General features: G+C 50.0%; 1 protein-coding gene across 3 annotated transcripts in view; it reads left to right on the top strand.

The window, feature by feature from the left end:
* WWC1 (WW and C2 domain containing 1) overlaps nucleotides 1-14,895 on the top strand; it is a 151,093-nt gene extending 136,198 nt beyond the window's left edge. For 2 of the 3 annotated variants that reach the window (XM_032337092.1, XM_032337094.1), the window contains 6 exons: nucleotides 498-624; nucleotides 1,857-2,021; nucleotides 7,485-7,577; nucleotides 10,259-10,510; nucleotides 12,787-12,908; nucleotides 14,084-14,895. In XM_032337092.1, coding sequence (XP_032192983.1) covers nucleotides 498-624; nucleotides 1,857-2,021; nucleotides 7,485-7,577; nucleotides 10,259-10,510; nucleotides 12,787-12,908; nucleotides 14,084-14,150 — 826 coding nt within the window. In that variant the 3' untranslated portion in view covers nucleotides 14,151-14,895. The remainder of the gene's footprint in view (nucleotides 1-497; nucleotides 625-1,856; nucleotides 2,022-7,484; nucleotides 7,578-10,258; nucleotides 10,511-12,786; nucleotides 12,909-14,083) is intronic. The other variant, XM_032337093.1, reaches the window with a different exon arrangement.
* Nucleotides 14,896-15,847: the final 952 nt, after the last annotated feature.

Genomic DNA, 15,847 nt, shown 5'->3' with positions numbered 1-15,847 from the left:
ATCCATGCCATTGAGAATGCCACTCGGCAATGAAAAGGGGTGAATTGCCGATACAGTCACCAACATAGTTGAATCTTAGAGACTTTAGATGGAGAGAATGAAGCCAGAGACAAAAGAACACATACTGTCTAATTGCATGTTTACAAAATGCTAGAAAACTCAACCTGCAGGGACAGAAAACTGATCAGTGGTGGGCTAGAGGTAGGAAAGGTTATGTAGGAGAGGGTACAAGAAACCATGTAGGGTCGGGGAATGTTCTGTATCTCGAGTGTGGCAGTAGTTACACGGGGGAATACATCGGCTGGGAATACGCTGGTCAAATGAAACAATACAATGAAAATGCATTGTGTTGTACAACAGTTAGACCTCACTAATTTTTGTTTGTTTAAATGTGTCCTCAGCTGTGAAAAGGCTTGGAAGCCCTGCCTGAGGTGCATTTAGAGGCAAGCGAGCAAATCAGAGTGGTCTCTGGTAACCAAAGCTCTTTGTCATCACAGGAGGTACGAGGAGACCAGCGAGAACGAAGCGGCGGCCGAGGAGGAGGAGGAGGAAGAGGAGGAAGAGGGAGAGGATGTTTTCGCTGAGAAAGCCTCACCTGATAGGGACGAGGGCCCAGCGTTAAAGGTAGGCGGGACCAGAGAGACCGGAAGGTCTGTCTTGGGGAAACAGCCCTCGGTGCCTGAGTCCAGGCATTCCAAAAAGGCGCCTCCAGCCTTGGGGGCCCTCGGAATGGGGTGACCTGCAGAAGGTTGTATAGCAGCACCCCTGCCTTACTGCAGGGCATCTCAGTGACCATAAAGGAGGAGAGGCTGGCTCTCCCCTCCTCTGTCCTGCCCTCTGCTCCTCCCGTATCTCCAGGCTGACCTCAAGCTTTGTGGCCAGCTGGGTCTGGGTTCAGGTGCTGGCTCTGCTACTCTCTCGCTGTGCAGGCTTAGGCAGGTGACTTCGTCCCTTCCAGCCTTCATTTCCTCATCTCTAAAATGGATACAATAATACCAGCCTCACTGACACATTCTTAAGTTTCAAAGGAATGTGTTTCTTTGTTTGGATCTACCCAAAGTACAGTAGAAAAAAGGAGTCCGGTAAGGTTCACCTCACCAGCTCCTTCCCTGCTGTGCTAGGGTTAATCATAATAACCAGAGTCAATTTCCACAGAGAGCTCTCTGTCTTCTGCTCCAGCAGGAAGTAGAGCAACCTGTTGTGGGCGAGCAGGGCACCTGGGTGGAGCTGCGGATTGCGCACTGCACAAAGGTGCCTGGCCGAGAGGGGCTGAGAAGAATCTCGGGCAGCCTTCCAGCTGCTCCTCGCCCGGAGTACAGTCTTTTTACAGCCTCTGCAGTCAGAAGGGGTGCCTTTCTCAAAATTACGCAAAGGCACTGTAGGCCAACAGGGCTCTGCATTCAGGTGTTCTTGTTTGCTTGTCTGTTGCTGGTGCCCCCTGTAAAGGGACAGTAGAAAACCTGCTCCCCGGGTTGAAAGACTGAGATTTGCGGGTTGCCTGCGTAATTCCGGGGAAGCATCTGCGGTTCTTGGCGGCAGCACTGGAGGCCTTGGGTGTGGCTTTGTCAAAATGTGGTTGGCATAGACGTCTTGAGGGCATCAAGTCGAGGACATCCGTCCACATACTGCTCAAGTGAGCTTGTTTGGGGACTGAATATGCTCCAAGCCACATGGAGGAATAGAGGCCCGCCCAGCACTCGGGTGCTGTCCTGGCACAAAGCCCCCAGCTGTATCTGTGGGTCAACGGCCAGATGATGGGAGTGGGGAGCAGCTGGGGAGTCTGCTCCAAGAGCCTCAGCTCGGTGGCCAAGACACTGTGGATACAAATAGCCTCAAAGATCTGACTTCTTCTTCAGGTGGACAAAGAGACCAACACAGAGACCCCGGCCCCCTCTCCCACAGTGGTGCGGCCCAAGGACCGCCGGGTGGGCGCACCATCCCCAGGACCCTTTCTGCGGGGGAGCACCATCATCCGCTCTAAGACCTTCTCCCCGGGACCCCAAAGCCAGTATGTGTGCCGGGTAAGCAAATGCATGGTACTGCTCTTCTCCTAGGACACCTGCTTCCCGAGGAGTCATGAGAGGCTGGGGCCTCACACGGTTCTGGGTGCAAATCCTGATGCCTCTTACTTTGTCAGCTGTCCTCGGGCGAGTTAACACCTTACTGCATGCAGAGTTAATACAGCGACTTCAAAGGATTGTTCCCAGGGATTGAATTAGAGCAAGTATGGGAAAAGCTTGGTAAGCTGTGCAAGGCCAGTGTTTCCTTTATCATTCCCACCAGCTCTCCCCTCCTTCTTCACAGCCTGCCCTTCCCTTCTACAGAACCACTTGCTGAGATCAGACTGACCCCTCCCTGTCCCCAAACGGGCATTCCTTCGCCACTTGCAGGGTGATCCTAGCATGCAGTCTGAGGTGGCAAAAAGGCAACATGTCCATACTACGTAGCCTCAGGTTGGTTGGTTGGATTTCATTGAACCTGTCGCTAACATTGAAAAGTCAGGGAAGGCGATTAAAAATAAAATAAAAATGAAGAGATTTCACATAAAATTCAAGTTTCTCTTGGAAAAAAAAAAAAAAAGAAAAACTGCCTGCCCCCATGGGCTGCACATTCTCTCACAGCAGCAGGGGGCTGGAGCTAAGCAGTGGGGGCATCTGCCCTTAGATGGTTGGAGGGGATGGGCTGGCAAGTTCACTCTGGCCGCCTGGCCCTCTTTACCTGCTTTGGTTGCCAGCCTTCTCTTACAGGCTGCACTGGAGTTAAGAAGTCCTGCAGTAGGCTCGTGCTCCCTCGTCCCTTTCCCTGTGTATCCATCTCACTAGGCTACCCCTTCCCAGGCCTGCCTCCTTCTCTCATTCCACTATAAATGGAGGGTTTGAGCCTTTCCCATGTCTGAGAGGGTCCCAACCTTCCTCAGGGATGGCACAGATATAACACAGGCACACTTCCCCTGAGTCCTGGGTCAACATCCTTCCTTACCCTCTACCATGGAGAACCAGCGAACATTAACTAGAAGCAAAGACAGAACCTTCTGTGTCTAATGTTCCAGTAAGTCGTCAGAGAAGGAGAAGTCCATGCAACCCAGCCTATGTCGTCAACCTGACACTTAGCCATCCATTGTAATTTGGGAGGAACAGGGGATATTGAGGGGATTCAGTATCCACTGCCAAAATTCTAAGATTGAGTAGAGAAGCTAATTTTTTTATAATATGATCGTGTCACCAGTTTACAAGGTACACCAGTTATTCCCACAAAAACATTCCCTTAGTCCCTCCCAAAAATAACGTAAATCCCTTCCTTCTGTGTCCCGCCTTTAGCTAATTGAGCTTGTAAACATGTCACGGTGGCTATATCCCGGGAAAGGTACAGAGTTTCCTGAAGTCCCTGAAGGGAATGTTGACCTCAGGGGATTCGTGAATCACATGTGGAGAATCCAGCAGTTAAGCCACTCACAGCTGAAGAAGAGAAAAATCCAACTCCTGTTGCAAATGTGAATAATTTGAAGGATTTAGAAAAGCCCTTAGGATGAATGGATGAAATCCTCTGGTTTGGGCAAAATTACTGGCTTTATGACTGTGCAGTGGAATTCAGACATAAAGTAAAGAACACCACTTGTCAGAAAAATCACACCGAAAGAAATTCATGTTTGATTCATTCTTTTTCATCAGAATTAAAGAATGCAATTGTAATTTTGTCAAATGGAATGTAGAAGATAGAAGTTTGTTAAAGTATTTCCCCTTTCCAACTAGACACGAAGTTTTTCACCCCCAATATTTACTATAAGATTCTGGTCCCCTGTTTTATTTTGTTTGTTTAAGATTTTATTTATTTATTTGTCAAAGAGAGCACACAAGCAGGGGGAGCGCCAGGCAGGGCAGGCAGAGTAAGAAGCAGGCTCCCTGCTGAGCAAGGAGCCCAATGTAGGACTCAATCCCCAGATTCCAGGATCAGACACATAACTGACTGAGCCATCCAGGCATCCCTGGTCCCCAGTTTATATGGATTCATGTTAAGTGGCCCTTTCCCAGGATTGGCATCTTCAAATAACCAGGATCTCTGAAGCTGTTTAATAAGCAACTGTAACACACCTAGCACCACAGGGGCCCCTTCCCCTGTTTCATTATCCGGACCAGTTTCCAACCCTGCAAGGCTGCAAATTAAGAAATCCCTAGGCGGCGTGTGTTCCATGCAACAGGCAAAAGGGGCCTTTCTCACAGCAAAGCCAAAGTGACAAAAGGTGAAGAAGCAGTTACCATAATTTTTATGGAAAATTTTTTAACATCCCCAGACCTAAAAAATAACCTCAAAGAGGCTTTTCTGATATCTTAGGACACATCTCACTGAAAGATAGCACAGCATAAATCAAGATAATGCACAGATGCTCTCAGACACAGTTGAGAGCTATGGGAGCTGGCTGCTGAGATGCTCAGTGTAGTTCTGGGGAAGGAGAGTGGGGGGTGCCCCATCATCCTCAGGGTGCTGCTGCCTCCCTAAGGGCTCGCTGCAAATCCAATACTGAGCCTTGTTCTGTCTCTTTTTCATAAAAGTGAACATCCTCTTCACATTTCTTTCAGCTAGCAAAAACAGGTCCTAACGTGGGTCTTTTGTAAAGGCAAAGTGACGTCCCGCGAACTTTCAGAAAGCAGGCATACCTGTATTTTTCCTCTTTCGCTTTCTGACCGTCCCACTTCCTCCCAAGGTTACCTCATCTTGTAAAATCTTACTGAAGGCTGCAGGAAGAAGCCAGTGGTACAATAGCCTAAATTTCTTCCTATCATTTCCCCTAAAACTGTCGGCATACAGTCTGGTAACAATGTAACCCTCCATTTTGGACCCACAAAATGAGTATTACCAAATTCTCAACAGGAAATATTGGGATTGGGGTTTGGGCCCCAGCCTCCCCTCTGGGACACAGGCAGCTCCATGTTTCCCAGTCTGGGACTTAGGGCACTCTCGTTCCTTGTATCAAGGCTTATGCCAGTCAGGTTCTTCATGGGAGCAACAGAAACAGACTGTGAACGCTATTGCAGGAAACAGTCTTTTGGAAAAGAAACCAAGTAGCTCACATATTCACTGGAAGAGTGGGAAAACTGCAGAACCAGCCTCAGAAATCAGAAGGGAAGAGGGCAGGCCAGACCCCAGCCAAAATGTCCCACACAGCCCGTCAGGTGAGGATACAGCCAGAGCTGCTGCCGAACTTGGCCCAGCTGGTCCCACTGCTGCCACCGGATTTGACACTGATCTCTCCCCCAGAGGCTCCTGCCCTGCGGAGGCCAGAGCCGCTCTGCCTGCTGCTGTCACCCCTCCTTACCTCCCTGAGGTACAGGTATGGCATGCTCGTGCAGCAGAAGCAGGTGGGCTTGTCCAGTCTGAGAGCCCAGTCACAGAGCATTGGGTACAGCTAACCAAGTTGTGATTCAGAGCCTGGGACAGTTGCGTCCAATGGGCAAAGCCATGTCCTGTGCCTACTGTAGCTGCAAGTGAGGCCAGGAAAGGCACACTCCGGCACTGCCAGCCTCCTTCATGTAGGGTGGGCTTTGTCTCCCACCTTGAGTCCTAAGCTGCGGCTTTCCCCATGCATGGGATGGGGTCTGGGATGCTAAGCAGCAACCTCTCCCACAAAAAAGCACATGTTTTCTGTGTCCTCTGATCTCAGAAACAAGCCTGCAAAGGTAAAGTGTGTTTACCCCATTTCACAGATGCGGAAATCGAGACTCAGAAAGTCAGAACACTTTGCTCTGGGTCACGCAGCTTATTAGGTGCAAAGCTAGGAGAACCCACAGTCTTCCTATTACTCAGAGCCACCGCCCGAAGGACTTCCTTTGCTGTCCCCCAGTCTATTGAAGCCTTGTCTATTCTGCTGGCCTGGTGTCACACTTTTGCATACCAAGTGTCCTCTGCTGGCTTCTCCCTTCTTTGATCTTCAGCACAGCCGGTGTCATTTGGTTAGTTTCCCTGGATCGGGCACGCCGCTGAACTTTAAGTCCATGAGCGTAGGGACAGTGTATTTAATTATACTCCCTCCAGCTCTCCACAGCCCCTGTGTATTTGACACTTGGAGAGTTCTCAGCGGTACCATCACATGCTCGACTCACCCTGACCTGATGAACACAGTTCTTCCAAGACTCGCCTTCCTGAACGAGCTGCCTCTGACTGTCAGATATTTCACATCTTCATTGCTGGTTTCCCTAGTTATTACATGGAAATATTACAGAGCAACAATATTCTCTACCATGGCTGAGACTGAATGCAGCAAAACCTCTTTACACGAGGAAGAGATAAGTTTAGGATCTAATGTGGCTTTCGTCACTCTTCTCTAACATCACCATTGACCCGTGAGCAGCTACCACCTCAGGATCAATGGTTTTGATGGGTATGGCTAGGTGGTAGGGCACAGTCTGCGAGGGTCGCCTTGGGATGGGAGTAGTGTGGGATAAAGCCGCCTCCTGGTATGAGTATCGAGCCATTGTACACACCCATCCCAGTCAAGATGGTCCACACCTCCATCCGTATGTAGTTTCAACTCTGAGCCCTCCGTGCATCCTGGGGGCTAGGAGAGGACCTGGCCTCGAGTCAGACTGACCAGACTTAGAACTCTTGTTCTGATGCTCACCAGCCTTGCAGTTTGTAAAAAAAAAAAAAAATTCTTAAGTCTCCCTGGGCCTCAATGTTCTCCATTAGGACTGTGTGAGGATTAGATGTAACTGTCCATAAAGCACGCAGCACAATCCTTATGATTATTTCTATTATTCTCTTCCTGATTCTGATCCAGATTCTGCCTCCTGCAGGAGCTTTTGTCAGTTACATCCCTGGGGTTCCTGTGCCCATTAACATTGCAGATTGATAACATTTATTAATATTACTAATTAATATTAATTATTTATAAATTATTTATGCATAAATATATAAATTATATATAGTTATTAATAATACAGAAAAATAACATTATTACTAATAATTATCAGTAACCACAAAAGTAATGGCACAAAGAACTTCCCTGGAGGGCTCTGATGCCTCATGCCGTGGCCATTGCACCGCCCTGCCCTGCAAATGTGATTCGAGAAAGAAACCCCTGGGCTGTGTATCCTGGGAGGTGCAGTCGCTGCAGCCTCCCTCTCCTGTCTTCCTCGGTCAGGGGCACTCTTGGTACAAAAGCATGATCTCCGGCCACGGAGAGTAAGTGTTGGCCCTCTGGGGAGAGGACATGAGCAGGGGAGAGCTCACAGAGCCTGTGCCCGCCCATCTTGACTTAGACATTTCAGCCACGTGTGTCTTACCAGTGGCTCTGTGGGTGACAGGGAAGAGTCCATGCAAACAGCCTTGCTGTGCTAGGTTCAGGGGCCATGAGATCCTGGAGTCAGTCTATGTGGTGACAGCCCCACAGCACTGCCAACTGCGTGGCAACCCCACCACCCTTCTGGCCGCAGTGTGCCTTCCAGACGTACTCGAGTTCTAATTAACTTCCCAGGACTTATCTCCTGCAGCTGAACCGAAGTGACAGCGACAGCTCCACGCTGTCCAAGAAGCCACCTTTTGTTCGAAACTCCCTGGAGCGGCGCAGTGTCCGGATGAAGCGGGTAAGACAGTCCCCTCGGAGCTGTTGGTCATCTCCCCAAGCGCATGCCCCTGTGTCTGACCGTTTCTTCTCAGCCCCTGTGTGAAGAAGGTTGCCTTTGCAAGCGTGACAGTGTTTATGAACCCAGGGCGTGTGTAGGCACTAGGGAGGTGTCAGAGGGCAAATGTCACATCATTGTGATGCTGAATAGGTTAGGTCCAGAGTGTGCGTACTTATCCTTGTCTTCCAGAGTAGAAATCAAAGTCATAAAGAACTAACCAACTCAGGGTGTCCCAGTCTGGTGGAAGCTGCCTCTTGCATGACTCTGCCCAGCGCGTCATGCAGCTGACTGAGCAAAGGTTCTGACAGCCCACCCTGCTGGCAGAGAAGCTGGACACCTCCAAGCCAGAAGCGGGGAGGTGCAAACGGGCTTCTCAGTCCAGCTGGAAAAGCACTGGGAAGAGGCCACAAGCTGCCTTTGTAGAGAAATCTCCCCTTGCCTGATGGAGTCTTGGCTCAGAGATCAGGCTGGGACCGTGTTAGGCAAAGGACTGACTCCTGATATGCACACTTGGTTGCAAGTCAGAGCTGCAGAGATGCACACGGGCCCTTCCCACTCTGGGCTGTCAGCATAGACAGACTTCCCGGCAGTTCTGGGGAGTTTGCAGAACTCGAAAAAACGGGAATTGGAATGTCAGAAAGTAGAGAGAGCAAAACAAAAAGAAGGCACAGGGAGAAAGTGCCAGCGGCCCCAGGCAGGGGAGGGCTCCTCCCACAGACCTCCCACAGACTGGCTGCCAACAGCAGACTCCTGCCAACCAGGAGTAGGTCCTTTGTCTGTCACCACCGTGCCCCCCAGTCTCTGGAACTAGAGAGCGCAGGAGAAAGGAAGCCACCCAGAAGAGGGTGCACATGGCTGGCTGCCCAGGAATATGGACCTGGCCTCCAATGGTAGGGACTGGCCTACTGCCAGCCTGGGTTCCCCTTTTCCACCCCCATCTGCTGTAGCTGGTGCTGCAGTCTCTAGAGCAGGGGAGTCTTCTGGGGAGGTTACTGACAATGCGCATTTCTCAGGCCACACTCCCAGACAGTCTCATTCTGGCAGTAGGGGTGGGGTCCTGGAAACTGCATTATAATAAGCCCCTTGGAAGATTCTAGAACAGGTGTTTCATGATCCGCTCCAGGAGAAATGCCTCTGGAAGCACCTGCTTGCTCCCCGCTCCATTGCCTACAACTCCCTGTCAAGACAGGCCCTCACAGTTCACCCTTCTTCCCCTCTTCTTCCTCTTAGCCAAGGGGAAGACTTGATAGAGGGAGCCCTTGACAGATGGATCTGAGCCTGCATTTCCTTCAAGCCCTGTGATCTGAGACACAGGAGAGTCCGGAGGCTGGGCCTGGGTGCTTGGGCGCTAAGTTCTTCTTCCACTCCATGCCTGAGCTTAGTCTCTGCTTCGGCCTGTCCGGGCAAGTTTCCGGGAGTGGATGTCAGTCAGAACAAAGCACCTTCACTTGTTCCTCTGAGAACTTGAGTCGCAGAGATCCCTCAGCTGGATTTCCTGACCGTGCTCACTTACGAGCACAGACTAGACAGGGCTCTCCCTGGAAGGGCATTACAGAACTTCCGCGCTGAGTTGCTTCATGGTCCCACAAGTGTGCTGGCTGCCTTGACTGAGGGCAGCTCTCAGAGTAGTGTTTTCTGTACCATGTCCCAAATCCTTGTATCAGCCCTTGTGTTTGTTCTCTGTTGCTGCATAACAAGTCACAGCAAACTTAGCACCTTAAAATACTACAAATTCAGTATCTCATAGTTTCCACAGGTCAGGAGTTCAGGCCTAGGTTAGCTGGAGCCTCCGCTCAGGGTCTCAGCAGCCTCACATCTAGGTGCTGACTGACTGCAATCGTCCTGTGTAAGTGTGAGTAGGGAAGGATTCATTCCCAGCCTCCCTCAGTTGGCAGACTCCCTCGCCTTGTGTTTTCTTACTAGCTTCAGGCTTGGGGCTGCTCACAGGACCCAGAGGTCATTCTCGGGCCCTTGCCATGTAGTCCTTTCCACAGTACAGATTGTGTCTTCAAGGCCAGCAGGAGACCTGTTTCCAAGAAGGGCCCAGTTCACCATTTCGGGGCTCATTGGATTGGGTCAGGCCCACCCAGGAACATCTCTCTTTTTAACTCAGAGTCAACTGATGAATTACTTAATCACGGGCATGCTATCCCATGATATTCACAGACCACCTGCCCCCAGCACTGAAGAGGAGGGCATTCTATCAGCATGTATGTTGGGAGTGGGAAACTCCAGGCCAACTGAGAATTCTGCCTCCCTCAATCATATAGTTATTCTGTAATCATTACAGAATTTTTTGATCAAGAAGGAGAATAAGTGGTTGTATTACTCAGGATTGTTTATGTACAGATAACTGAAGAACTCAAATATAGCTTGAAAATGCAAGAGGGAATTTACTGGCTCATTAAATGGGAAAGCCCAGGATGCTGGACTACCTTCAGGCATGAACTGAGCCTTTGTTGAGACTGTCAAGCCTCAGTCCCCATCACATGGCCCTGCTCCCCGCAGATAGCCTTATTCTTAAAAAGGGTCACCCTAGGTGGAAATAGAAGCCTTCGGATGAACAATGGGGAGGTATTTGAGGTTTAAGGCGGCAGGTTGTTGGGGCTCATGGGATCCAGCCCTCTAATAACCAGTCAAAGCTCTCGCTCCCCCCGCAGCCTTCATCGGTCAAATCCCTGCGCGCCGAGCGCCTGATCCGCACGTCGCTGGACCTCGAGCTGGACCTGCAGGCCACCAGGACGTGGCACAGTCAGCTGACTCAGGAGATCTCAGTGCTGAAGGAGCTCAAGGAGCAACTTGAACAAGCCAAGAGCCACGGGGAGAAGGAGTTGCCGCAGTGGCTGCGTGAGGATGACCGCTTCCGCCTGCTGCTGAGGATGCTGGAGAAGCGGGTGAGAGCCTCGCGAGAGGCAAGGGGGGCAGCCCGGTCTGCCCTGGGGGCGGCCCCGGGCTGCAGGGGCGGGAGGCCAGAGCTTCAAACAGGGCCTCCAAACCCAGGGCCCACCGAAGAGTGTTCCCAGGGCCTCTTATTCCTATCAGCAGAGGGATCCAGGCATCCCTTTTTTAACTCTCGACCTGGCTGCAGGCCCTCTTGCTGTATTTCCATGTCTGTGCAAGGCCTATTAGTCACACTTCCTGGGGACCTAATCTGCGATGGGGCACACACCTGGATAGAGTAGATACAGAACACTGACCTGCCCCAGCGTCTGCTCCAGCGGTTGCACAGAGTACTATCTCCAAAGATAACACGTTTGCCCCGGGAGGAGGTCCCTCCCAGCAGGAGAACTCCCTAAGGCGACGGCTCTGGGCCGCCACCTAGAGGAGAGGAGGGCAGGGGATGGGGAGCATGTAGCGTCTAGACCTGGTCCTCAGCAGCACAGGCCTGTCTGGGTCAGAGAGCTCCAGAGGGCAGCTTCCAGTCCTTGATGGCCCTGAGGTCTATCTTATCTTTGGCTAGCGGATGATGGGTACAACTTTATGGGGTCTGCAAAGCTGGCAATTTCTAAATGACTTAAAAAAAAAAAAAATCGGGACGCCTGGGTGGCTCAATGGGTTAAGCCGCTGCCTTCGGCTCAGGTCATGATCTCCGGGTCCTGGGATCGAGTCCCGCATCGGGCTCTCTGCTTGGCAGGGAGCCTGCTTCCCTCTCTCTCTCTCTCTCTCTCTGCCTGCCTGTCTGTCTACTTGTGATCTTTGTCTGTCAAATAAATGAATAAAATCTTTAAAAAAAAAATTGACTTTTTTGAGCTATATTTAGAGCAATAGGATATTTAGAGCCCTAAAAATTTGACGTTGGCACCAGAGGGCTTGTGAGCTGACAGGTCCCAACCTGTCCTGAAAAAGCTGCAACACAGGGTCAATACACAGGCGCCATTTTCAACTACCGTATAAGATCTCTGCCACTCCTGGACTGTCCCCCACGGCAGGAATGACCCTTGCTAGTTTTCTCTGCAGCCAAACAAAGTACCTTACAGAGGGCACCTGCCAGGTTGTTGGGAGTGCCACTAGCTGAAGTCCCAGCTCTTGGTGCAGGTGAGAATGCCTTAGTGTAGGAAAGTGGTGGTGGGCCCCTGAGGTCTGGACCCGCCTGGGGGCTTCAAATGGACTCTGGTAATTCAGGAGTTCCAGAAATGTTTATTTGTTTCTACTTTATTACTTATATGCCATATTCTTATAATAGGTAAAGTCAAAGAGAAAGAAAGAAAAAGAAAAGAAAGAGGAAGGGAAGCAGGGAGGGAGGAAGAGAGGAAAGGGAGGAAACCGGATCTCTCAAATAGCAAAAGAATAGTATATCCATGACTGTCTGAGAGTGACCTCCTTTTTTTTTTTTTTTTAAGATTTTATTTATTTATTTGACAGAGAGAGAGAGAGGAGAGCGACCTCCCATTAAAGAACCATTTAAATGATGGCTTCACTGGAGCAGCTGATTTCAGCTCAGGGTGTGATCTCGGGGGCCTGGGATTGAGACCCTCATCGGGCCCCGTGCTCAGTGAGGAGCCTGCTTGGGGATTCTCTCTCTCTCTCTCTCTCTCTCTCCTATCTCTCAAATAAATAAATCTTTAAAAAAAAAAAATCATGACTTCATTGACCAAAATTCCATCTTCATTGCAGTGTTTTCAAGTATGTGGTACATGGGTGTTTTAAGGCTCTTTGTGGTTTATTCTCAAAAGTGCGTACAGGGGTTTGCATTAGAAAGAAGGGGTGCAGTGTCCCTAGAGCCCTTGAGTGCAGCTGAATGATTGGAATTGGATTTCTGCCACTTCTTAGTGGTTTGAAATTAAAGAAATTTCTTAACCTGCCTGAGCCTCCATTTCCGCATCTATAATATAGAAGTAATTATAAAATGTCCCTTTTTAGGTGACCCTGAGGATTAGAAAGGTAGCACACACCTCATTAGGCAGCCCTCATCTCCTTACCACACAGATAGTCAGTTCTCTGGCCCTAAAAACCTGTCCACCCTGATGGACGGTGGGATCATGTCTCCTCACCATTCTGAACAGAAGATCCTGCCGTGGAACAGGAAGGAGTGGGCGAGCCCATTCTGTGACCCTCTTTTGGTCTACAGTAGACTCCTCATTCGTGCTAGGAAGTTGTCATTGGCTGACCCCTTTCTAGAGGCCCTGAGGACTCCGTACCACCTTATAGCCCCACTTGCTTTGCCCTACAGATGGACCGAGGAGAGCACAAGGGTGAGCTCCAGACAGACAAGATGATGCGGGCAGCCGCCAAGGATGTGCACAGGCTTCGAGGCCAGAGCTGTAAGGAGCCCCCGGAAGTGCAGTCTTTCAGGTAAGCAGGTGGGCCCCCGGCCTGCCCACCTTGCCCTTTCACACGCAGTCTGCCCTGCCCCGGCTCGTGCTCCCTCCACCAGCAGAGCACTAGCGCTCCCTGTAACAGATGTGCGCCCTCTGCCACACCGCCCCTGGCGATCTGGGAGCACGTGGTGCTCTCCCTCAGCTGTCTTTATCAGTCCCCACACAGCTTGAGCTAATTGGTTAGACCCTCTTGTTGAACCCGTGAGCCACCTGCTCCAGCCTTTCCTTTGATCGTTCCCATCACTGGTAATTACGGAGGATTGGCTGAAGGATAAATAAGCCTGGGGGTGACAGGTGCTTTGGCCGGGCCTCCCTGACTCTGCCTCTGCCCGCCTGGATCTAGGCACATCTCAAGAGGGCCCCAAATGCCATTTGGCCGGGGCCTGCCATTCACAGCAGCCCTTGCATTTAGACTCATGATATCCTCCTAGATAAGGCACTCGTGGTTTTGTATGTGCTCCAAAAAAAAAAAAAAGGAAACGTGCCTTTCTGGAATAGAAACATTTAAAATATACTGTCATTTGTCTAACTGTATTTGGACACCTCTTAATATTTAACCAATTGGGAATCTAAAACAAACAAATGAACACTGCAGGTGGCCCGAGGGCCCTTTCAAACTCAGGCCCGTGATTTGAACTGAAGAGAGCTGGTCCTGCTAATGTCCCTAAACTAGTGGTTCTCAGCCATGGGTGACTGGGCACCACGGGGACATTTAGCAGTGTCTGGGGACCTTTTTTTGTTGTCACAACTGGAAGAAAGGCAGGGAGGGGTGGGGGGTTGTGGCTGCTACTGGCACCAAGTGGCTGGAGGCCAGGGATGCTGCTAAACCTCCCACAATGCCCAGGACAACCTCTGCAACTAAGAGAGAGCCTGCCTGTGATATCCATAAAGTGATGGGGCGCCTGGGTGGCTCAGTGGGTTAAGCCTCAGCCTTCAGCTCAGGTCATGGTCTCGGGGTCCTGGAATCGAGCCCCCGCATAGGGCTTTCTGCTCAGCAGGGACCCTGCTTCCCTTCCTCTCTCTGCCTGCCTCTCTGCCTGCTTGTGATCTCTGTCTGTCAAATAAATAAAGTTTTTTTTTTGTTTCTTTTTTTAATATCCATAAAATGAGGTTGAAAACCCTGCTCTGAAGGGCTGGTCTCTTTTGCAGAGAGAAGATGGCATTTTTCACCCAGCCTCGGATGAATATCCCGACGCTCTCTGCAGACGATGTCTAGTCGCCAGAAAAGTATTTCCTTTGTTCCACTGACCACGCTGTGAACGTAGACTGTGGCTAAAGTTATTTATGTGGTGTTATATGAAGGTACTGAGTCACAATCCCTCTAGCGCTCTCGTCAGTTGGAAGACGAACAGACTTTTTTTTTTTTTTTTTTTAGTTTGGGTTCTATTATTATTAAAAAAACAAAAACAAAAACAAAAAAAAACAAAAACCAGCATTAAAATGACAAGATTGTATAGTTTGTATATTTAGGAATGTATTTTTGAGAAAGAAAATTTAAATGAACTAAAGCAGTGTTAAGTTGCTGCTCTTCTTAAAATTGTTTAGATTTTTTGTTTTTGGGGTTTTTTTTTTTTTGTACAGCTCTACCTTCTAGAGGTTTCACTGCAATAAAAAATAATGTTTCAGGGACGGTAATCCTAAAAGGACGTCCCGCAGGTGTCAACAGCACAGCTGATCTTTCCTACTTACCATATTTTGTACAATATTAAAAAAAATGTCTGGAACCATTTGGGGAATTCTGAGGTGCATTTGCAAGTCTTCATGAGCTGTGATGTGTTTGTATGTGGCCGCCTGACGTGGGCAGGCGGCCCGGAGCTGGCCCCTCGGCCCAGCCCGTGTGGCGACAGGCCTGCCCACGCCGGTCTCAGACGCCCCGTGAAGCCACTGCAGTGAGTGAGGGAGGGCTGTGGAGAGCTCCTTTCAGTTTCTTCTCCATCAATAAAGTGGCCTTTCTGAACGAATTTTCACTCTCTCTTTTTTCCCCCACCCCTCACTTCATCTGTGTCTCACTCAGTGTTTCCTGCCCCTCTCTCACCATTTCCTCCCCGCCGGTCTCCAGGGGGATGGTTTCTCTCTTGCAGGCACCACCACGCATTTGCTCACTGAGTTTAAAACCACTGCCCAGCAGGGGCTGTGGCAGACGATGGGCAATCAGCCTTTACCTGGATTTGTTCTTCCCAAAGCTGTCTGTAGCCATGGTTCATGTTCCTGGGATCAGTCCCTCAGAGACAAGGAAATGTAAGTGGGAAACCTAGAGGTCTGAATCCTCTATCCTCTCTCTAGTCGTAGTCTCTCTGGTGAACCAGGACAAGAGAGCTGATAAAAGGGTGCCTGGGTGGCTCCATGGGTTAAGCGTCTCCCTTTGGCTGGGATCATGATCCCAGGGTCCTGGGATTAAGTGCCATATCGGGTCCCCTACTCTGGGGAGTCTGCTTCTCCCTCTTCCTCTGCCTGCTGCTGCTCCCTCTGTTTGTGCCTCTCTCTCTCTCTGTCTCTGTCTCAAATAAATAAACAAAATCTTTTAAACAAAGAGAGCTAATAAAAACGTGAAGGTCATGCAGTAGGATTTTTTTCACTCAGTTACACCTTCATCTGCCGTCCTCTCTTCCGGCAAGTCTCAGCCCCTCACACACCCACCGCATCAGCTTCCGGGAAGCAGAGCTCCTAACACCCTCCTCGTGTGTGGAAAAGGCTGTGTGGAGCAAATCCTCCTACCCGAGCAGTGTGTCTCAGTGTTGCTTCAGCTGACAGAGCATTTGCTGGCAGCCTTCTGTCTGCCATGCCATTGAATTCTAAGCAGTTCACTGGCACACCAGCAATAAATACATCTTGTCACTTGCCCAGCGAGAAATTGAAGGACAGATAAAGAAATTTCACTGAGATTCTTGCACATGTGTTCTCCAGAATCTTCAG

The sequence above is a fragment of the Mustela erminea genome, chromosome 3, assembly GCF_009829155.1.
Source record: "Mustela erminea isolate mMusErm1 chromosome 3, mMusErm1.Pri, whole genome shotgun sequence".
Lineage (NCBI taxonomy): Eukaryota > Metazoa > Chordata > Mammalia > Carnivora > Mustelidae > Mustela > Mustela erminea.
The sequence above is the reverse complement of the archived record's forward strand: the minus strand, read 5'-3'. Positions and strand labels throughout refer to the sequence as shown.